This window comes from Lactuca virosa, chromosome 1 (assembly GCF_052849685.1).
Source record: "Lactuca virosa cultivar CGN04683 chromosome 1, Lactuca_virosa_CGN04683_v6, whole genome shotgun sequence".
Taxonomy (NCBI): Eukaryota; Viridiplantae; Streptophyta; class Magnoliopsida; order Asterales; family Asteraceae; genus Lactuca; species Lactuca virosa.
Window position 1 is genome coordinate 312,330,643 of NC_136426.1, and position 24,865 is coordinate 312,355,507.

General features: G+C 37.7%; 1 protein-coding gene across 1 annotated transcript; it reads left to right on the top strand.

The window, feature by feature from the left end:
• The first annotated feature begins 1,694 nt into the window (after positions 1 to 1,694).
• Positions 1,695 to 4,692, top strand: NTL (NTF2-like protein). The gene is made up of 2 exons (XM_079087050.1): positions 1,695 to 2,011; positions 4,504 to 4,692. The coding sequence occupies exons 1-2, from the start codon at positions 1,709 to 1,711 to the stop codon at positions 4,576 to 4,578; spliced, it is 378 nt and encodes a 125-aa protein (XP_078943176.1). The 5' UTR covers positions 1,695 to 1,708; the 3' UTR covers positions 4,579 to 4,692.
• Positions 4,693 to 24,865: the final 20,173 nt, after the last annotated feature.

Genomic DNA, 24,865 nt, shown 5'->3' on the forward strand with positions numbered 1-24,865 from the left:
TTTTGGCATAGCATTTAATATCATAAGGAAGATAAACTAAATTTTCAGAATTTCAAAGCCAAATCATAAAATGAAAATCAATCCGAACTATAAAAGCAAAGTTTTAGCAAATCATAACAACGATTGAGGTATTATCGGAATTTCTGTAACATCGAATTCTTATAGAAAAAACAAAAATCCTAACTAATTTTGGAATCTACCAAAATTTCTATAAAATCCAGAAAAAAAATTAAAAACCAAATCTCAAACATTTGTAAACTGAGAATACCTAACAGATGGACTCCGTCTCAAGTTACCGCCTAGGGTTCGTGTTGTCACTCGTTCGACGGCGGCAATATGGTTTGATGGAAATTGTCCCTCCCATCACTAGTCGAAGTCACCGGCGTCTCGCCAGTCGGCCTTCTGGATCGATGTATGTCCTCCTATTGACTAATTCTTGCATACTCACTCACTCTCGCCATATCTCTATTTCTATCTTTTAAGGTGTGTTTTTTTTATATGAAATTGATATTCATTGCTTCTGTTTTAAAGCTACCATTTTTCTCTTTCTATGTGCTGTCATGAAGGCAAAAAGCTTTGGGAACATAAGAAAGACTTAAGATTATTTGCCTACTACCTTCCCCAAACATATATATATATATATATATATATATATATATATATATATATATATATATATATATATATATATATATATGTTTGGGGAAGGTATATATATTCAATTAATATATTTACTTATTTACTTGTTAGCTGTTATAAACTAGATTATAAATTTGTTTGGAAATAAATAAACTATGAGATTATTAAGTTTGTTTATGTTTAGGTTGTAATCGTCCATGTTCATTAGGATTATGATATGTGATTTAATAAATAATTCATGCTTTTTAATTTTGATGTACTCATCTTTTCGATTATTAAATTGTTTGGAGATAAACAAAAACTGAAGCAAATTAAAAGGTTTTGTTAGAATAAAAAATCATAATATAAAGACTTTCAAAAAAACATTTATAAAATATGTTTTTTCTCATATTCATCAAAAACCTACATTGTAATTATCTTATCATTAATAAATTTTATTTTTATTTTAATTTGTCATACAAATTAATTTATTTCGTTATATATCCTTCGGCCCCTCATACTCTAATGCCCGTGTTCCGCCCCTGGTTGTAAAAACTAATTAAACTAAAAGCCGTTCAAAAAAATTAAACTAAAAATGATAATAGCGTAATTATTACTCCCTCCGTCCCATATTAATAGTCCATGTTCCTTTTTGGTTTGTCCCAAAATAATTGTCTACTTCTAAAAATAAACATGTATTTTACCATAATATCCCTCATTGTTAGTTAAATTACAATAAAATTAAATGCAACTACCATAGAATTAAATGCAACAGAAGGGTAAGTCTGTCATTTTATTTAATAAAGTTAATGGTAATTAATATTTTCTTACACTGTGTGTTTTTTGTCTGTGGACTATTATTTTCGGACGGAGGGAGTAACATTTAGTGGTAATTTATGAAATTGTTTTTTATTTGCTAAATCTAAGAATAATGGTATTTTCGAGAAAATAATTTATTTATAATTAAAAAGAAACCAAAAAGTTTTATGCCTTGACCAACTTTGCGTGGCATTGCAGCAGCTTATATTCCGATTATGGCCTCCTTATATTCCTTCCGTCCAATCGAAACCCATGCAGAAACAAGCAAAAAATGGAAGAACAAGTTGAAATGGTGGGAAGGGCATTTGTGGAACATTACTATCATTTGTTTGATACTGATAGGTCCTCTCTTGCTTCCCTCTACCATCAATCCTCTATGTTGACTTTTGAAGGTCAAAAGCTACAAGGTGGTGATAATATCTGTTCCAAGATAAACCAGTTGCCTTTCGATAAATGCCATCATCTCATTAGCACTATTGACTCCCAACCCTCCTCGTTTGCCGGCGGCATTGTGGTGTTTGTTAGCGGCAGCCTCCGACTTGCTGACGAAGACCACCCTCTTCGGTTTAGTCAGGTACGTACTGGTGGCTTCAATAAGAAGTACCATCAATTTTGATTCAGTTACTTATATAATATGTAGTTTAATAATCTGTAATCACATTTAATGGCTTAATTAGATATATTTAACTTTAAAATGGACTACAATTGGTGATGAACCCAAATCGTTCTCTATTATAGGAAATAACTTGTTTTGATATTCGATCCATCAATTTTGCAACCTTTAGCTTAAATCTTTTTTGTGAAAGAACTACATAACATCAGTATATCACATAATTGCAAAGGATTATTTTATTTCAATTAAATCATATTAAGATCTGTTCCTCTTTATTTTCGTATAAGAAAAATGACGTAATTAATTTCTACAAATCCTGAACTCTGTCTTCATGATTTCCTTTTATCTTTAATTATCTCTTCAATAAGAAAATGAAGGGAGAAACACCAAGGTCTCCAAGTTGTTTGCTCTTATGTTGACGTAATGAATTCGATAACTTTGCTATTGTTATACCTCTTAGACTTTTACATAATAGATTACTCTATATAATATTTGCTAGGGAAAATGACTTAGGAGGGTAACTACTTCTTATCCGTGTTCACATATTGACAACTATTTTTTTTGTACATAAGAAAGCAACTAACTTGTTTTAACTGTTTAAAATTACACAAATATTACCGGCTAATACCTGTTTTAACCGGTAACTCAAAGGGAAAATGACTTAGGAGGGTAACTACCTCTTATCCGTGTTCACATATTGGCAACTTCTTCTTTTTTGTACATAAGAAAGCAACTAACTTGTTTTAACTGTGTAACATCCCAAAAATAATGACCAAAAATTTCGTTTTTAATTTAATATTAAAACCATAATTGTCAAACCATTAATTTAATACTCCGGCATCGGGCCCCGCCCGGCATCAGGCCCTACCTGGCATCGAGCCCTGCTCGGTATACAGATCTGTCTTGCTTAGGCCCCGCCTGTCTCCGGGCCCCGCTCGCTAAACACATACAATCATATAACATGATAACACATAAAGAAACATACTCTATTGTATCCCTCTCCTAAGAAACATACTCTGCTAATAATGAGATACGGAACCTCGTCCGTACTCAGCTAGTGATGAGATACAGGACCTCGCCCACATTCACCTCCCTACCAGACACATACAAGTATCACACAGACAATAAGTATAATCTAACATGCAAACATTCCTCGGGCACCCGCCCGGCATCGGACCTTGGTCCGGAATAACATACTAGCATACAATGCCTAGGGCTAACCCCCGGGTCTTCCTACTCATAGACTACATGGGTTGACATTGTGGCCTTAGACCCATTCACACAGTGAGGAGACTCACCTTGCACTGCTAAAGCCTGACTGGAACTAGCTGAGTACGGAAGAGGTTTTGTATCTCATTATTAGCAGAGTATGTTTCTTAGGACAGCGATACAGTAGAGTATGTTTCTTTATGTGTTATCATGTTATATGATTGTATGTGTTTAGCGGGCGGGGCCCGGAGACAAGCGGGGCCTAAGCGAGACAGATCTGTATACCGAGCAGGGCTCGATGCCAGGCGGAGCCTGATGCCGGGCGGGGCCCGATGCCAGAGTATTAAATTAATGGTTTGACAATTATGGTTTTAGTATTAAATTAAAAACGAAATTTTTGGTCATGATTTTTGGGATGTTACACAGTTAAAACAAGTTAGTTGCTTTCTTATATACAAAAAAGAAGAAGTTGCCAATATGTGAACACGGATAAGAGGTAGTTACCCTTCTAAGTCATTTTCCTTTTGAGTTACCGGTTAAAACAGATATTAGCCGGTAATATTGGTGTAATTTAAACAGTTAAAACAAGTTAGTTGCTTTCTTATGTACAAAAAAGAAGAAGTTACCAATATGTAAACACGGATAAGAGGTAGTTACCCTCCTAAGTCATTTTCCCTATTTGCTAATGCTCACAATTCATCTTCAACTTTTCTCTATATGAAGCATTGACACATTGTCCTCGTATTTCCAACTCCAAAACAGCCCTTTAAGGAACACACATCAAATATACCTTTTTCTCACCTTTACACACTTCAATAAATACTTATTCTTACTATCATACAACAAGATTGAATTTGAATCTATATATTTCAATGTAACATAACCAAAAATATTTTGAATCACAAGAACAATTATGTAGATTTAAAAAAAAAAAAATGCAATTTAGCAATTAGCAGTAAAAATATTTAGGGCTAAATGCAACAAATAAAGTTTACTTAATATATTTATTTATCTATTATGATATGCTATTTTTCTTTTCTTATTGCAACCTAACATAGTACTTTTTTTTTACACCTTATACCTTGAAGAAATTAATATGTCCGATTAAGCATTATGGTTTTAAATTCAGATCAGAAGAAACAACACATATAATCAACAAATTCATAAAGAATTCATTATTATTTAAGTAATTTAGAGTCATTTAGTTGGTATATTTAAATAAGTTGATGTTGGATTCTTTGCAGATGTTTCATTTGATCCCCACTCCACAAGGAAGTTTCTACGTGCAAAATGACATTTTTCGTCTCAATTATGGTTGAATGTCATCCAAATTTATGCTGTCATTTATTTATTTATTGTGAATTTTCATGTATTTAATTAACTTCTGTGACTTTTATCTTTCAAACCATCATACTTTAATTCGTGTACTTTAATCGAGGGATGCATTGGGTTTAAGTCGAGGGGAATACAATTTTTTTTAGAACAACATATCATTAATATAGCAAAAAGCTAGCATCAAAACAAACGAATTGTAAATAAATAACGATATTTAGATGGTGTGGTATTTCGATGCCCTCATTTGATAAGGTATTTGAACTTCTAATAATTTGCGGCGACATGGCGGAACTGTCCAAAAAAGAAAAAGGTCTTGGTGGGTATATGCTATGGTACGATGTGGTGTCTGTGAAAAGTGAGAAATGATAGAACCTTCAATCAATCAAGGATTGCATCTACAAAAGTTGTGGACATGGTTCAGTCATCGGTGTTCATGTTGCTTAAGCATAGAAGCGATAATAAAGTTTATAAATAGATAGATTGATGTATTAATCCACTTATGTAAAAAAGTATAGGGGAACTTGATATTCTATATTGTGGTGGCGACTGTATCTGTATCCCTACCTTGATATGTGAGGTTGAGTTTTCTTTTTTCTTAATAAAATTTGCTGGTTCAAAAAAAAAAAAAACCAACCTAGTTGGTCTTATAATTTTTATACTTATTACAAATCATTAACATTGAACAAGTTCTCGGACTTCGCGAATCCAAAAAATGAATTATTACCAAAATTTCACAACACCTAGAAAGTTGTAACAATCACCGCATCAAAACACTTCTTTCGCAAAGACGCTAAAGCATGGACGGAACACGAGCAACTTAAGTAAGGATGACGAAACAAAAATAAATTCAGACATTTTTCCAAATGGATCAAACTCTAAATAATTTATCATATATGCCGAATATGTTAATACAAAAAAATTTCAAATCATAATCGAAATCAATTAACAAGTAACAGTTATACTAATATTTTCATCTACGATACAATTAAATTAAACCATTACATAACTAATAAAGGTTTTTATTGAACAACGAATTAAATTAAATTAAATTAGATGAAACACAAAAAAATCAATGAAGAGAAAATACAATACCATCAGATATAATAAATAAAAAGTAACAACCAAACTAACAAATACTGGAATATGGGAGCCGCCGAATAATCAACCAAAAATAAATATAGAACAATACTAACAATTTAGAAAACTAATAAAGATATCAATATAGCTTTTTTTGGAACCGACAAATATTATTAAAAAAAAACACCACCAACTAGCAAGATGCTAGATGAGGCGAAATAGAAGCATACATAGTGTTTTAGTGTTTTACAAACAATCAAAAGGGTTAATATACCATGGTATCCATTGGTAATGGCATTTTGTTCTCCTGTGTTTGATCCATGCGAATACCATGGATTTAACATTATCTGCGACCGTTGCGGGGGAACATCTCAACTTCTTGAAAATTCTGTCGTATCGTGCCCTCCATATTGACCACAATGTACCGTAACAAATGGCTAAAAGATTACTTCGCTTTCTGCTACAATGCCCCCAATCTTCTACAAAAGTGAGTATTTCTCCAATATTACCAATCGTGGGAGCAGATATGTTGCACCAGTGAAATACCCACTGCCATACAGTCTGAGCAAAAGGGCATTTGATTAGAGCATGTGATGTATTTTCATCTTCAGTCTCGCAATATTCACAACTGGAAGATCCTGTTGAGATACCTCTTTTTTGCTGCGCACACTTAGTGGGGATTCTATCCATACTTGGTCTCCAAATAAAGCAATTCACTTTAATCGGGACATCATGCGTCCAGTCGATCAGCACACTGCCTGTAAATGCTTGTGAGCTGTCAATCAATCTTCTTAGCTTATCAACATGGTATCTATTGTCGTTTGATAAAGTACACGTCCACGAATCTGTCCCCATGGTGGGTTGGAATGTACCGAGTCTAGAGACTGTTGAAACAAAGTTCAATTAGGATCGTTAGATTCTACGCAGACAAACAATTAAGAACGTAATTATGAACACAAGAATGGCTTTGAATGTGTCGTATGATTAATGCTTTTACACCTCAGAAGAGCTCGATTAAGAACTTCGACTATAGAGGTGTTTAGGGTTACAAAACAATAAACGATAATAATCACACCTTTTCTAATGCATACATGCATGCACTATATATAGTCTAATCCTACTAGATAATCACGGATGGACAGACCCAATCCGGATACAAAACACAAGCCCATGACGCAACACAATTAGACCCAACAATCTCCCCCTTTGCGTCAATGGAGCCGAAAGCTCACTTCGGTTGAGCTGCAGAAGACTTCTTAACTGTTTTGAACACCTTCGGTATGATGGCCAATAGATGATGACGAAACGTAATGTACCACCGAAGCATGTCTGTGAAGTTCTTCTTATCTGCTTCTGAGTTCTGCTTGCACCGATGAATAATGTTGATGATGTGCTCCAAGTAGTCTGTTGAAAATAGATGTTTATCAACAAGAGTGAATAGAAATCGGTTGGCTTCGCCTCTTGTAAACATTACAGTAAGATGTGTAGAATCGACTTGGACCATCTTCATTTTGTTCACATCTCTTGGTTTCGGTGTTGGCTTGACAGTTGGTTTCTTGTTCATTACTTTCGCTATCTCCTGATCCATAGCAGCAACCTCATGGATGTAGGAGGCCAACACTCTCTTCAAGTGATCCAGTATCGGCTCATATTCTCTCGGATTAGTGAGCAGAATGTTAAACAGTAGGATCCAGTCATGAGGATTTAAATTCGGAAGGTCTGCCAGGGAAATAATTGACACCGAGTTTGCTGATCCTCGTGTGATTTTGAAATTAACATTTATGAATTTCCCAGCAGGCGAAGGCTTGAGTACCTTGACAGTAACTATCTTCTGTGCGCTCCATGTCAAGTACTGCGGTTGACCATACTTCAGATAAAAGTCAATAAGCTCACGATCAACTTTTGGATGAGGGTAAGGAACTTCAACAGTCGAATCGAAACAATGAAAGGTGAATGCCTTTTGTGTTATTGGCATGTCGAACTGTGAGTCCTTACAATTGTCACAATCAAACGAAGCGATAGGTTCCAACCAATAAACACTTGGAAACTCTATAACCTGATTGATAAGTGTCTCTTTTGTCCACAGGGGAAACAAGGCCTTCTTGCAATTTAAGGCTTCTTCTTCTTCCTTGTTCCTCCTTTCCCTTTCCTCAGCTTCCTTCGCAACTTTTAAAGTTTCATCCAACTCTCTGTCCCTCTTCTTTCTTTTAAGAGCCTCAGCAATAGTCTCTTCAACATCGTCATCACTGTCATCATCAATCACCTTCTGCTTGGCTTGAAAACCAGAAGCCGAAGCTTCATTACCCTTCGGTTCTGTTGAAACTTTGACTTTCGGTTGAGCAGATTCGGTTTCAGTTTTCACAGGAACCTTCGGTTGAGCACCTTCTCCCCCTTGTTTTGGAGGTATGAATCTCTCCGAAACACCCTTCATCTCGTGTAACAATGCAAGGGCAGGAAGAAGTTTTGTAGTTAGATGATTCCTTATGGTCAAAGTAAGGATAGGATCATGAGCACCAAGGAGATTGGTCAACATGTTCTTGACATCCCCAGCACAACTTCGAAAAACAGCTCTCTTCGTCTTTAACAAAGAAATTTCCTTTTCAGCTTGAGCGAGCTGAACCTTCTGAACTTCAATTGTGGAGGCTTGGCGGGCAAGATCTTCCTTCAGAGCACTTTCTTTTGCTAAATCAGCATGAAGGGATTCCAGCCGAGAAGACACAGAACTGATAAGTGAAGTGTTCTTTGCTTGGATGGAAGAACGAACAGACTCAAACTTAGTTTGCTCTTCTTGAAGGGACTTGGATAAGGAATCCACAGAAGCATTCACCTTGGCGGCATTGGTATCAGCATGCCCTTTTAGTGACTCAAGAAAGATCTGAGTACTATGAACAATTTCTGCAACATCGGTAGTGGCCTTTTTGCAAGAAGAAGAAGATTCATTAACACCCTCTGTAGATTTTTCAATGGAGTCAGTGTATTGCTCAAGAGCAGTGTCCAAAAAGGCTTTGAGCACAACACCACTATAGGACTTGTTATCATCAAGCAATTTATCCAGTTTCTCATCAATGCTCTGCAATTGTTGTCTCGTGACTGGAGCTTCATCATCCTCATCGGTAGGAAGCCTATAGGGACTGTAGTATGTAGAATCAAACTCATCATTAGCACCACCGAGAGTTGCACCGAAATCGGTTGAAGGTGAGGGTGAAAGTGGGTTGGAAGTAACTGGAGGTTCTGTTTCAGTAGTCGCCCCCGTATCAGACACATTGACTCTTACTGTCGGTTCAGGAATGGTAGTGGTAGTTGATTGGGAAATAATAGGAGGTGGTAAAGAAGTTGTAGAAATAGGAATAGAAGTAACTGGTGCTGGTGGTGGTAAAGAAGTTGTTGTTTGAGTTGTGGTAGGTGGGGAAACATGAGCAACCGAAATTGGAACTGTCTGTTTTGGTGATGGAGGTGGTGTTGGAAGTTTGTCATGAAGAGATTCTGTTGGAGTTGGGGATCGAGGAGGGGTGTTACCTCTTGGTGATTCATGATGAGTTTCCTCTTCTTCATTTTCCTCAGCATTTTCTGAACTGGGAGGAGTGGGACTCTTGGATCTTTTTGCCATCTTCTTAATCCTCTTTGGTTTAGAAGAATCCCCTTTCGCAGACTTTCGCTTCCTGGACTTGATAGACTTAGACTTATCATCCTACGTTGTCTCTTTCTTGGTAGTAACCCGTTTCCCTTGGTTTCCAGGCTTGTCCACAACATCCAAGGCAGCCTGCTGTTCGGGAGATAAGACTCTCGGTTCCTTGGGAGGAAGTTTGCGATAATCAACCATGACTTTACTCTCGGCTGTGACACACCTGTCATCGTCTCTGGTATAGAGCCATTGTGAGGGAACTTTGTAGGATCGGAAATTATGATTTTCTTGGTGTGAAACGTAGCAATAGACGCGACTAGGGCATCCTTCATTACCGGAATATCCAAAGAATTAATCGCCCTTCGTGTAATGAGAGTCCATAATCGACCACATGAAATTTCTGAATACCTCGTAGAAGTGTTGAGGCTTTGCACCACTTGGGACCAGATAATCGACCCATAGTCGAGATTGATACCATTGTAAAGACCGTATAGAAGGGTCAGAAAACCCTTGCTGGTGCCATCAGATCCACCACTCCTCTCTGCCAAACTCTTGATGAGAAGAGTAAGCAATCCATTCCATTGGGACGGTAAGCATGACTTCTTAACCTTCGTAACCGTGGTAAGCACGTTAGTGTAGCCCATCTCGTAGAGCATCGAGAACAGTTGAGTAGTGGTAATGAAATCTGGTGAGATCACAGACGAATCCACAGCAAGATGCAATAGTGAACAAAATCTCCCATTTGAAATAGAAGCCTTATGAAGCAGTGGTGTAAACCTGTGATAGGAGTGACATAGGGACGACTTCCACCTGTGTTAGGGCTAGAACCAGAGGTGAATACTTCAAACACTCAACCACTTGTAGCATATATGAATCGTACAGAAAAGGATTGAGTTCAATAATCATGTTCTGATTTGGCTTGATTGAGAGCAATGTGGACGAAGAAGTTTGATGTTGAGCCGATGAAGAAGTCGCCATTGTTGATTGAAGGAAGAAGATGAACAGTTGTAAAACGCCGTGTAGATATAGAGAGTTTGTTACAGGTGAAAGAAACAAACGTAATTAGAACCCCTTTATATACCGTTGCCAAGAGAGAGAAAGAATCGTCATCATAATGATGAGATCACTGAAACGTCGCCTGAAAAAGCGCGATGTGACAGGTTGGTTTCTCCCAGGTATACGTCAGCACGCGTGGTTTTAGTAACCGTTCAAATTCACTCGCTTAAAATCTTATCCTCAAATCGTCGTTTGAAATTCAGCTTCGCTCCAAGATTTAGGATAACCCCTGTTGCTCCAAAAGATAAACAAAAATCGAACCAACAGCAACCAGAATGTTGGAAAATAAAAATTTTCATGCAATAGGGTGTCAAAAGATAAAGAAATAAAGCAAAATGTGTATAGGATGTGAGTGATGTCTATTAGAAGACATAAAGCAGATGATTCCGGGCAAGAATCGCTTCCTTCAAAGTCAAGAGAGACTTGAAGTGCTTGTGTGGTATCCCGAAAAACTACGATCAACTGCTTGTAGAGAAACATTGAAATGCTGCTTTTAATTTGTAGGCTAAGGGTAGCTTATCTTCAACCGAACGTCGATTTTTAACATAAGACCGAACGTTGGAAGAAGTACTTGTGAGACCATTGTGGTTTGTTGAACAAGTAGGTTGGATATAACTTATAGTGACTAAAGAAATGATAGAAATCTCAAAAATAAAAACAAAATGGATCTTTTTGGGAAGAAAAGCCTTGGTGTTAGACAATTTCATAAAAGACCACTCAAAAATTAAATTAAAATTCATTTGGTAACAAGTAAGATCTTGAATATAATGATTCACTGTCAATTCATTGTAGGTGTTGAATGTTGGGTTTCACTTAGCACGTGGTGTACGTATCTAAGATCACAAACACAGATTTTGTGCAACCGTAAACCTCAGTGGTAAGGACCGAGAGTCTCAAGGGTTACATTGGTGAACCGAAAGTTGATGGAGAATGTAAGGAGGATGGTTAAAGAACCGAAAATACCTTCTGCTATAAAGACATGACAAAGCAGAAAAACTCTTCACTCATTTGAGAAGAGTAAGGTAGCTCTTGACTTGAGTAGATTTTAACAGCCTGATTGGGAAGAAACGATAGGTATAGATCGAATCATTAAGGCTTTGCTCTTAGTCATAGAGGCTTTGGTCAACATGCAGCAGCATGCTTCTAGGGACCCTTAACTAGTTCAGATAGAAATAATCATACCTGCCTCAGCTCCAAATTCTGTTGTACTGGTATACTTGAGACCTAATTAAAAGAACAAGCAAACAAACACACCACACAAACAAAACAAACAAACCAAACAAAATAAAAAAAAAACGATTAGAAAAATATTTTTGGAGTTTTGAAATTTTCTGAAAAATAATAAAAATAGAAAGATAAAATATTTTTGGATTTTTTTTAAATTTTCTGAAAAATAATAAAAACAGAAAGATAAAATATTTTTGGATTTTAGAAAAATAATAAAATAAAGTAGCACAAAACACTCTTTAAAAAAAAAAACTTAAAAAGAATAAACAAAATGTACAACCGAAACCTTATCTTAAAAGAATGAAGCGAAATAAGCCGAGCGTTCGGTTCATTTCGGTTCCTTAAATTTCAGAGCCGAAATAGACCGAGCATTCGGTTCATTTCGGTCCCCGAAAATTATGGAGCCGAAATAGACCGAGCGCTCGGTTCATTTCGGTTCCCGAAAAATCCGGAACCGAAATAGACCGAGCGTTCGCTCTATTTCGCTTGTCTAATTTTTAGTAAGAGATTTGAGGATTTGGTACCGACTCTGCTTCCATCATTCCTAAGCCTTGTAAAATTTTATTGAAACTTGCTTCAGGTAAGGCTTTAGTGAATATGTCAGCCAGTTGATCAGAGGACCGAACGAAATGTACTTCCACGTTCCCATATTCTACATGGTCCTTGATAAAATGATATCTCAGAGCAATATGCTTTGTCTTTGAGTGTTGCACTGGATTGTGACATATTCTTATTGCACTTTCTGAGTCACAATAGAGAGGAATCTTCTTCATACTCAGCCCGTAATCTCTTAGTTGACTTTGAATCCATATTACTTGAGAAGTACAAGATGCTGCAGCTATATACTCAACTTCGGCTGTTGAAAGTGACACACAGGTTTGCTTCTTGGACTGCCAACTAACAAGTTTTCCGTCAAGGAATTGGCATCCACCTGTTGTGCTCTTTCGGTCCAAACCACATCCTCCAAGATTAGCATCAGAAAAAGCTTGAATAAAGAATCCAGATCTAACAGGGTACCAAAGACCGAGAGATGAGGTTCGCTTTAGGTAACGGAAGATGTTTTTCACTGCCACCATGTGAGGTTCTCTTGGATTAGCTTGAAACCTAGCACAATAACAAACAGAAAACATAATGTTCGGTCTACTAGCTGTTAGATACATAAGGGACCCTATCATTTGTCGATATAGTATTATGTCAACAGCAGGTTTTTCCAGAGAAGGTGTTAACTTAGTGCCAAATGCCATAGGAACCTTCACTTTCGAATCTCCTGTCATACCAAATTTTGTCAGCAAGTTCTTTGTGTAGGCCTCCTGATTGATAAATATACCTTCTGGTCCCTGTCTAATATTCAAACCAAGGAAAAAATTAATCGGACCCATTGCGCTCATTTCAAATTTAGTCTCCATCAACTTCCTGAATTGAGCCGTTAAGCTAGGATTCGTGGAGCCGAAGATGATGTCATCGACATAAATCTGAACTATCATTAGATGTTCGCCTTCTTTCTTTCGGAAGAAGGTTGGGTCAACCGAACCTTGCTTAAATTTCGACATTTTCAGAAAGCGAGTTAAAGTTTCATACCAGGCCCTCGGTGCTTGCTTTAAACCATATACAACTTTATCCAGCACATAGCAATGATCAGGGAATTTCTCATTCACGAACCCGGGAGGTTGCTCAACGTACACCGTTTCTTCTAGTTCTCCATTCAAGAAAGCGCATTTTACATCCATTTGGAAAACCTCGAAGTTTTTATGAGCAGCATATGCCAGAAAGATTCTAACTGATTCCAACCTAGCTACTAGAGCGAAGGTTTCCTCATAATCTATCCCTTCCTCTTGGCAATATCCTTTTACAATCAACCGAGCCTTGTTTCTAATAACATTCCCCTCTTTGTCCAATTTATTCTTGAAGACCCATTTCAAGCCAACCACTGAAGCATCCTTTGGTGTGGGAATCAGCCTCCAAACTCGATTGCGTTCGAACTCATGGAGCTCATCTTGCATTGCTTGAACCCAATCAGAATGATCAAGTGCAACATTAACTGTTTTCGGTTCGACTTTGGAGATAAACGAATTAAACATACATAATTCAACTTTAGAGAATAATGCAGTTTGTTTCGCTTTCAATTGAGAACGAGTGAGAACTTTCTCATATGATTCACCAATGATTTGTGCTTTGGGATGATCCTTGGTCCATTTCACTAATGGAGGATAATTTGGGTCATAGGCTGGATCCAACTCTGCATTTACTTCCTCTTCAAGTTCTGATTGATCACCTTCGTCAGTTGTATTCTTTTTCTCCCCCTCGACCGGCGAAGTGAAACCTGTGTCATGATCAAAGTTTTCATCCTCTGTGGGAGTCGGATTCTCCCCCTCGATTGGACTATTATTGGGTGGGTTCGGAGGTGTATGCTCCCCCTTTCCTGGACCCTTATGAGTTGGGGATGGAATTGGATTCTCCCCTTCGAAAGACATTTCGGTTGTCTTTGTTGCCGATGAACTCTCCCCTTTGAACATTGAGCCGTTGTTTGGAGAGTCATTGGAGGGTTGAGCACCTGTCGGTTTAGGAGGTTCACTAACCATTTCGTTGGCAGCTTCATCTATGATCTTTTTGAGATTGTCGATTTTGTTGTCTGCTGCTTTCGCCTCTGAGTGAGCTGCTTTCTCTGGTTCATCGAATAACCGAATGTACTCTTCAAACAAGTTGGATATTGGAACCGAGACTTGTCCTGATTCAGGAAATATTTCCCCTAAGGCACTTTCGCTTCTTTGAACTTTCTTCATGTACTGATCATCAAAGGTGACATAATATGTTTCTTTAATTCGTTTGGAGTGCTTGTTCAACACTCTGTATGCTTTTGACGTTAGCGAATAACCCAGAAAGATCCCCTCATCGGCTTTGACATCAAACTTGTTTCGATTCTCTTTAGAATTGAAAATAAAGCACCGTGAACCGAATACGTGGAAAAATTTGACGTTGGGCATTCTATTGTTCAAAATCTCATATGGAGTGATTGAGAATATTTTGTTGAGCAGGGATCGGTTCTGAGTGTAGCACGCGGTTGCAACTGCATCAGCCCAAAAGTATAACGGAAGGGAAGCGAAGCTGAGCATGGTTCTGGCAGCCTCACATAAAGAACGATTTCGTCTTTCAACAATCCCATTCTGTTGTGGTGTATAAGGGGCCGAAAATTTGTGAGATATCCCCTTGTTAGCTAGAAAGTCTTCAAATTCCTTATTCCTGAACTCCAGTCCATTGTCGCTTCTGATATTCCTCACTGTCTTTCGCAGCTGCACTTCCACTTGCTTGATGAACGTCTTCAACTTGAGAGTTGCATCTGATTTCTGTTTAAGAAAGAAATCCCAGGTGAAGCGTGAAAAATCATCTACAATGACAAGAATAAACTTACTACCACCGAAGCTTTCGATAGCCAAAGGTCCACATAAGTCAATGTGCAGAAGTTCAAGAGCTTCAACAATCTTTGTATTGATTCGTGTAGGATGGCTCTTTCTGCTTTGTTTTCCCATCTCACACGCTGCACACAGATGTTCCTTGTCAAACTTGAGAAGAGGAAGGCCTCGAACATGATCACCAAGCACCAACTTATTAATATCTTTGAAGTTCAGGTGCGATAGGCGTCGATGCCACAACCAGCTTTCATCAGTGTTCGCCTTTGATAGTAGACATATTGCTGGTTTTCCTCGAATTGGGTTGAGATTTAAAGGATACATCTCTCCCTTGCGTTCAGACTTCAACATAACCTTTTTGGATTGCTTCTCAATTATTTCTGAGCCCTCATCATCAAATGAAACCTTCAGACCTGTTCCTACAACTAATTGTGACACACTAATGAGGTTATGTTGCAATCCTTCCACATACGCCACTTTTCGAATCGAGAAATCTTCGTTGGTTATCATTCCATATCCTTTGATTGTTCCATATGAGTTATTGCCATACTTCACACATCCACCATCCTTTAGGGACCGAAACTCCCTCAGCTCTTCCTTCCTTCCTGTTATGTGACGCGAGCAGCCACTGTCTATATACCATTCATCATCGAACTGCTCGTCACTAATCTCCTGCAAATTCAAGCAAATTTAGGAACCCAAAGTTTCTTGGGTCCTGGTGAGTCTTTCACAGAAAAAGGAATTGCAGTAGAAATATCAACCAAATAAGTTCTTTTTATTAGTGTTGATTGATCTTTTCTTTTGATGGTGTACACCTTGATTTTGGTTTTATCTTGTTTAATTTTTGGTGTTTTTGATGGTGTGTTGTTAGATGGTTTTGGTGTTTTCTTCTGAATCCTAGGGTTAGTTGACCTTTTCTTATCATTGATATTAGAATCAGTTTCAAGCTTTCCCTTTCCTTTGATGTCCTTCACTGAATTTGATTTTCTCTGGGAGTTGGAAGGACCGAAACTAGACTTGGGACCAAAACTTGACTTTCGGTTCTGAATTCCGGTGTTGGAACCGAAAGTAGACGTTCGGTTGTTAGCCTTGACGTTTGGACCGAAACTAGACATTCGGTTCTTCGCGCTAGTTTTGGGACCGAAAGTGGATGTTCGGTTTTGAGATTTGGAATAGTAGGAATTTGGACTGAAATTTTCTTTTCCATTTAGCTTTTCCTTTCCTTTGTCAATTGATTCTTTCTTAGGAGGTACGTAGTTGGGATTTTGAGATTGCCAATGACGTTTTCGCTCATTCAGATTCTTCATGTATCTTTGATTTCTTAAGCGTTTCTGTTCAGCTAACTCCTTCTGTGATTTGTGGATATTGAAGCTAGCCTTAGGCTTCTCCTTTTGAGTTTCGATTGTCTTAGTTGGAACAATCGGTTCTTTCATTGGTTCTTCAAGGATTTCTTTAGTTCCACTTGTGCTTGGTTTATCGAAACTCAAGGGTTTGTTGATGGGTTCAGCAACGTATCTTCCTTTAACCCTCCATGAAGTTTGCTCAGATAAGCCTACGGTTTCATCCGCGTTGTCAATAGGGGCTGACCAGAAGTAATCGTCACACCCTTCAACGTTGTCTTTGTCGACCAAGATTTTTAACTCTGCCGTTTGTTTTGCAGTGACCCCTGTAACTGCATAGACTTGATTCGGCACAGTTTGAACCTTTTGATAAACCATAGCTTTTTCTTTGAGTTTCTGTGGCTTTTCTTTTAACAGGCGAGCGAATTCAACCGAATTTTCAGATATGAGGGGTTTCTCATTTTCGGTTTCGCTCTTCATAAACTCAGAGCAATCAACTACGTCTTCCACTGAGATTTTGCTCATCTCACTTTCCTCATCAAATTCAGATGTATTTTCTAAGTTCATTTTATTTTCTGAAATTAATTTGGCGTTAGACGAGTCAAATGATTGAATAGTTTCGGACTTTATTTTTAACCTATCATTTTCATCTAAAAGATTTTTGAGCATACATTTATGTTCCTTACAGTCAATGAAGGTCTCTATCTTGTCCAGTCCAATTTTGTAAGACATGGATGGCTCTTCTGAGGACACTATTGATTCACACTCAGCAATGACCTCATCCTCCTTAAATTCAAGGAAGGGTAAGATCATCTTGTGAATCTTCTTCCCTATCTTACAACTTAAATGCAATTGAGCAATATTAGTATATAAGCGCTTAGCAATTAAAAAAAACATTCCTTTGTTTTAAAAACTTTAAATTGTCTCTTTGCAAATAAATACTTTCATCCCTAACCCTATTTAATTCCGCCTCCTTTAGCTCAATCCACATCCTTCTCTCCTCACTTTTTGAAGACACCCTGCTGAGTTGGTCAGTTAGGTTAGAATTCGCTAAGCGAGTTTGCATGAGACTACCACTTAAGTTAGAAAATTTAAATTTTAATTCATTTAATTCTTCTTCATAATCTATTACTGGAACTTTAAGTGATTCAAGGATGGATTGTACCTTTTTGATCAGCCGATCACAGTCGTTGATCTTCTCGCTAACGGGCTTGGCTGTAAAGCATTTTTCCTCAGTTAGATTCGGCTCCTTACTTGCACTTTCGGTTGATGCACCAGCTGTGACCATCAAACATCTTCCAGCCGAACCTACATCCTTTGTCACATAAGCTCTTCCATGAGTGGGCTTTCTCACCTCTTCATCTTCAGAATCGGTTGACCAAACTTCAACGCCACCGAACTCATCTTCATCAGCATTCTCCTGCACAATCAAGGCATTCATAGAGCTGTTAGTTGCCTTCTTTTTCTTGATCTCTTCCAACTTGCGCATGTAGTACGCCTCATCGTCTTCACCATCTCTTTTCTCAGTCATTTTCCTCAGTATGCAATCTTTGGCAAAGTGGTTCTTGCCATGACAGTAATTGCAGTCGAACCCAGAGTCTCCTGCAAGCTTGCTCTCCTTCTTGTCTTCATCCTTTTGAGAAGAATTTTTCACTTCATCCTTCACCTTCTCAGAGCTGTAACTTCGCTACCAGTTTCGATTCTTGTTGACAGGAAATTTTCTCCGTGCAAACTTCTTTGGATTGGTGACCATCATAGCATACTCCTCGCTTGAGGTCACACTCAGACATATCCGAATCTTCTTCTTCTTCTGCAATGCTTTTTCCTTTTGAGACAAGGGCCAGTGATCCCACACCAGAAACTAACTTCACCTCTTTGGTTACTACACTCTCATGGGACTTAAGTATTCCCACAAGTTTCGCTAGTGAGTAAGATTTAAATTGTTCATGTGCTTTCACAGTTGAAACCATAGCCATCCATTCTGGTCTCAGACCGTTCATGAAGGTTACCTTCTGCTCAATCAACTTTCTTTCTATTCCATGCTTGATCATCTTACTGAGGAGATGATTGAACTGATCGAAAGTTTGTATGAGTTTTTCTTCTTGTTTCTGTTCGAAAACTCCAAATTCTGACAGCAGCAAGGTTTGAATGGAGTGTTCTAGATCTTCATCGGTTGAATAAAGTTCTTTCAACCTAGCCCAGATTTCTTTGGCCGTCGTGCATGAACCAACTAACCGAAAAGTGTCAGATTGCAAGGCGAATCTGATCATTCTCATGGCCTTCACATTACACAGCAACTTGTCCTTCTCATCTTGTGGCATCTTCTCTACATCCGCCACCAGCTTGTTATATTCCTTTTGGGACTTAACTGTTGTGTTCGTTCCTGAGTGAACAAACGGTCCAAGCGTGATAGCTTCCCAGATGAGATAGCCATTGTCTTCAGATCCAACCACGTAATCTTCAAAGTGATGCGCCCATACTTCATAGTCTTGAGTGTAAAGAATGGGAATCATGGTAGTGGATCCAATGCTGTTTGAGATGTTGATGATTTGTTTGCAAATCTTCGTGAGACATGGTGGGCTGCTAGAATCAGACCTGTAAACTTGAGATTAGGGTTTTATCAGAAACTGAGTTGCCGTCGTTAACAAGAACACAACTTCTATTTATTCGATAAAAGCGGAAGCCCTAAAGAATTCTGAATACAGAAGGAATGTGTATTGATCACATTGTCTCCTGCTCTGATACCAATTGTTGAAACAAAGTTCAATTAGCATCGTTAGATTCTACGCAGGCAAACAATTAAGAACGTAATTATGAACATGAGAATGGCTTTGAATGTGTCGTATGATTAATGCTTTAACACCTCAGAAGAGCTCGATTAAGAACTTCGACTGTAGAGGTGTTTAGGGTTACAAAACAATAAACGATAATAATCACACCTTTTCTAATGCATACATGCATGCACTATATATAGTCTAACCCTACTAGATAATCACGGATGGACATGCCCAATCCGGATACAAAACACAAGCCCATGACGCAACACAATTAGACCCAACAGAGACTAATACATTCAGTTCCCTAATATTATCTGTAGAGAGCCTTGCCTTCCAATCCCACTCCATACCTTCGATTTGGATTCTGTCACTCACCTTGCACTTCTTCTTTTTCTCCAATTGATATAATCCAGGGAAGGCAGTTTTTAGAGGCCCGCTACCACACCAATTTTCTATCCAGAATAAAGTGTTATCACCTCAGTGTACCTGCTTCACAATGATGTCTTCAATGTTGACTCCCATTCTTTTCAGTTCATCTCCTGCCCCAACAATTCTTTTCCATACCCCTGGGATGCAACTACTTGCCATATAATTCGATGCTTTGTTTTTGATATTATGAATTCCTTTTATTACTTTTTCCCCATAACGTATCTCCTTCTGTTCTTAGTCTCCACCACCCTTAACAATAAAAGATAGGTTGAAAGCCTTGAGCGATCCCAACCCAAGACCTCCAACATTTTTTGGTGCCACCACTTTCTCCCATGCCACCCAATTTAAAAACAAATAAAAGGCAAAAAGTAATCAGTTATAAAGAATATTATAGGGCCAAAAAAGAATATGAACACCAACTTTGATATTACTAATTGTGTAGATATTATGAGCCGTGAGGCGGTTGTCCTTCCTTTCACTTATTTTGGGCTGTCCGTTGGTTTGAAAAATGAATCTCAAGAGAAATTGGAGGCCGAGTATTGAAAAAGTCCAAAGTAAACTTTCCTCTTGGAAGTCGAAGACTCTTTCTTTTGGTGGAAAATCGACACTCCTTAAATTAGCTCTGGACAGCTTACCATTATTCTACCTCTCTATTTTTAAAGCCTCGGCATCCGTTCTTGATGTTATTGAGAAGTTTTGCAGAAGATTTTTGTAGGGAGGTAATGATGAAAAAACTAAAATTTGTTGGGTGGCGTGAAATTAGGTTCTTGCTGTCGAAGATTCAGATGGTCTTGGAGTATGATCTCTTAATAGTCTTAATATTTCTTTGCTTTGTAAATGGATTTGGAGATTAAAGGTAGAGAACATTGCCTTGTGGCAACAAGTTATTTGTGGAATTCGTAATCTCACCCGCAAACCTGTTAATAACCTCTCCAAGCGTTCCATGCGTGGTATTTGGTGTAATCTGGCGTCGGTTTTGGATTCTATTCACGAGCTGGGAATTGAATTCTTTTTTCTTTTCACTTATAAAATTGGATTTGGTAAAAGGACATTTTTCTGGATGTATAATTGGACTAGGGAGGGTATTCTTGTTTCTCGATTCCCCAATCTTTTTGTGCTAGACAAAAAGAAATATTGTTTTATTTTTGATAGGTTGTATCTGCACGAGGTTTCTTAGGACTGGAAGATGAAGTCATGCCTTCCTATGGAGCTGCTGGATCTGACAACTCTTTGTGACCTCCTTAATGGCTTTCCCCTTTCGTCTTCTCCGGTTCTTGGGTTTCTAAGCTTTCAGGGGATGGCAAATTCTATGTTAGCGATTTTTCAAAGATCATTGACTCCAAGATTATTGTTTCTGTAACATCCTGTTTCGAGAAGTTTCTTATTTTCGGGATTGTGGATAATGAATGGATTAAGTAAAGGTCTTGGGCTTCAAGGGAATGGAGTTTAGACCTTATTGGATGATGACAATGTTGGATAAGTGATTAAAGCCTCTGTTTGTGTCTTGGAGCAAAGGGTAAAATGGAAAAGTGATGTTTTATACTTCTTTCATGAATTATGATTTTTTTCAACATATGTTAAGCAAAAATTAACTAGATAGAAGTATGGGGCTCGTCAATATAAAGATCGCTGAAAACGAAGTTGAAGTGAAGACGTTATGACTGTTTGACGTTAGAGTGAAATTGCACGAAAACCCATTCTTACGAGGTGAGCAGTAATTCTCACGACGTGAGATATGCTCACGAGGTGAGAATATATTCTTACAACATGGGAACTATGTAGCCCAAAGCCCACTAAATTTTTAGGGTTTTCAAGGTATTTAAAGGTAAGGATTCATGTTTTAGGTTATTTTCTTAGCCGCCATCATATCTAGAACCTCTTAGGAGAAACCCTAGCCTCCATTTTAAAGATTTAAGCCTCCCCTCTCTTCTCTCATCTAATTTTGAGAGGTTTTGGTGGTTTTGGAGCAATACTTTCATGCACGATTGATCCTTGAAGCTTCGCAATTGAAGATCCAAACTTTCATGTACCTTCTAGACATTTGTAAGTTATAAAGTTCCAAGCTTTACTGCATTTCATCTTTGGATCTAAGTGTATTTGGTGTGTTTGTCCATTTTAATGAGTTTAGAATTAGAGTTGGGAATAAAGTTTGCAACTTTATTACTCTCTAAGGTCCCAAGAGCATTTTATGTTACAAATCTAGACTCTAACACCTTTTGATCAAGTTAAGAATGTTTTCTTGGACCTCATGGACTAGGAAAGTTTTGATATTTTGCCTTCCTTTTCAGCTATGCAAGTTATTTTGATCATTTAGGCCATTTTGGTGTATTAAAGTTTAGATGTTGAAAGCTTGAGACATTATTATGGATAAAGTTGGAAACTTTATACATCTAAACATTACGTTGATTCTGATATGAAGGTTGGAGACTTGAACTTAATGAATTTAGTTGAGAAAGATGCATTATTGGTCCTTTTCAGGCTTAAAGACTAGATCTTGGTTGTTTGGATCATCCTAATGGATAAATTTGGAAACTTTATCCATTATGAAGCTATTTAGGAACTAGATATGAGGTTATGGGCCTTGGTCTGAATAAATTAAGCACTTGATGAAGATTTTGGCCTTCTGACCAAAAGTCACGATATGACATAGGATGTGTCATGACGTGATGGTATCCTAAATCACGATTGTTTGTCGTTACATTCTCACGAAGTGACCAAGGAATGGTCACGACGTGAAGTTGAAGTTATCTAAGCTGATCGATGACCTTGTTGACTTTGACCTTCGACCGGGGTTTTGTGTTGGAAATATTTTGATGTAATTGTCACTTGAAATAAGTTGAGTATTGATTTAAATTTTCTAACCAACATTATCTGAATGTTTCAGGTTGGAAAGATCCTGAAGATTCAAAAAGTGTTTGAAGAATCATATGTTGGAGTACTTGAAGTTGAACATGGAGTACTTGAAGCTTACATGGAGCACCTACTGTTGACATGGAGCACTTGAAGAAAGCAAGTTGGATCATCATGATCTCAGATGACACATCTAGATCATATGTAGAGCATCAAGATATTGGTGAATCATTTGGAATATTGATGGCTCATCAGAAACATTGTTGGCTCATCCACAACTCTATGGCTCAACAGGAATACTTGGTGGCTCAAATCAAGTCAATGGATCAACATGATCACATTGATGGCCCAACAAGACTGTACATGGAACATCATGTACAATGAAGGCATGTCCAGATACTCAATGTGTAACACCAATCAAAATAGGTCAATAACAATCACATGTGATTATGCCAATCATGTAATGTGATTTTGTTAAACTAGTAATGTGATAAAATTACTATGTAATCCATGTTAAAGTATGAAATTTCATACATAATTTATGATACAACTCAAAGTATACGTCCATACGGTTCCAAAGTTATAGGGAGCGTCTAAATCTGACTTCGCATGAAGAAGTTATGATAAACCCTAACACTATAAATCTCTATAATAAGAGGAATTTAAAATAGACTTATAATTAGCTATTGGAGTCTAAAAGAGAGTTGTAGTACTCGTAAATACCAATATGTGGATATAAAGAACGTAAAAAACGGAGTTCATATGCAAAAGTTACGACCTTCCGAAGATACAGCTGTCAGAAAGCCTAATCTGACTGAACTCACGACGTGAGGAGTCAAAACTCCACATTTCAAAGATAGAAGTCTACGGAACGATAACCCAAAAGCTCACGACGTGAGCAACGTTTTCTCACGACGTGAGGACGCTGCAGGACAATAATAGAGCCTAGAAAACACCTGGGAAGACTATGGGATGACTCTTGCCATAACTCACGACGTGAGCCTATCATTCTCACGTCGTGAGGGCCAAAAATCAGCCTAGAAATAGCAAGTTTGGCCACAAGCTTTCCTTACACCATTTCTCTTTTTTCTCTCTCGTTTGCTGAGGCCATTTCGCATCCGAGCCCGACGATCACGAACCGCTGACCGTTTTCAATTAGATTCTGTCAAAGCACGATATTAAAGTGAGTTTCACGGCCCCACTTTCTAATGTTTTCGGGGGAAAACGCATGCTAAATATTGTATTTAAGTTAATATTATGTCTATATGATAGTATATTTGTATCAACATAGATAGTTATATTAACCAGGATATAGATGTTTTGAATCTGATATTTTGAAAACATACAACTATCATAAACTTGTTAGCATGATATTATACTAATGTAGACCCTGAGTTATACTTGGGAGTTCTATATATATGTTATGTGCGATATAGTTCCGGAGTTATACTCGGAAGGTCTATATACTAATTACTAAGTATGTTGCTATTGTTGGTTTTATGTCAAGATAAAACCTGTTATGTTATTAATATAACCCTGAAGGTATATTTAGGAGTTCTATATATACTTGTTAAGTATGTAGGTATTGTTGGTTTTATGTTGCTATTGTTGGTTTTATGTCAAGATAAAACCTGGTTTTAACTCAAATTATAACTGTTGTACTGCCTAAGTATTATAAATATTAGGAGTAATGCTTAAAGCGTAGTCTAATAACTTAGGGTTTTAGACACGAATATGCTTTTACTACTAGAACTAACGGAACTCGACAAGTCTACATGAGTTATTGTGTCACACCCCAAACCAGAACTGCGGAAACGATCGGGCGCGGAGGACGTCATGTTCAGTATCATAACAATGCATAATAGTAAAACAAGCAACAACATCATCCATTGCATTAATTATATAATTTAATACAAGTGTGTTCTATGTTTAGTTTGAAAGACACCAAAATATGAATCAAAATATAAGACGAGTTTTGAACATGCTCTGTCTTCTCAATGATGGGTTTTGAGCATTCTAACACTCCTATGGTGTACATGCAACCCTATAAACCTTGGATCTATGTTTTCTCTATTATACATGCAATTATGAACTTTCCAAGGTATTACCCTATCTAGCATACAATACTTGATACTTGGGTAATCAAATGGATAGAATACATACCTTTGTTTGATGTAGCTTGTCTCCATGAAGCTTGAGTGCCTAGTGCCCCAAGTGTGACACCTCAAATGGTTCACACAACAGCAAATGCACATGGAATGACTTGAGAGAAATGGAACACTCCTTGAAATCGTCTTGCCCTCATATTCACACATTCATGCACGATTTCTTGAGCCATGGGATTCTTTTATATGGTGGCTATTAGGGTTACACCATGTAACTCATAACTTTACCCATTCCTTATGCTCCATGGATTTTAACCTCCATGGAGTATCCATGGGTCACCCCATGGACTTAGTCCAACATAAGAAATCTTGGATCACAAGCCC

Coding starts and splice junctions, on each gene's coding strand:
- NTL (XM_079087050.1), top strand. CDS start 1,709: ATGGAAGAACAAGTTGAAATGGTGGGAAGGGCATTTGTGGAACATTAC. Junction 2,012..4,503: donor ACCCTCTTCGGTTTAGTCAG/GTACGTACTGGT, acceptor GATTCTTTGCAG/ATGTTTCATTTGATCCCCAC.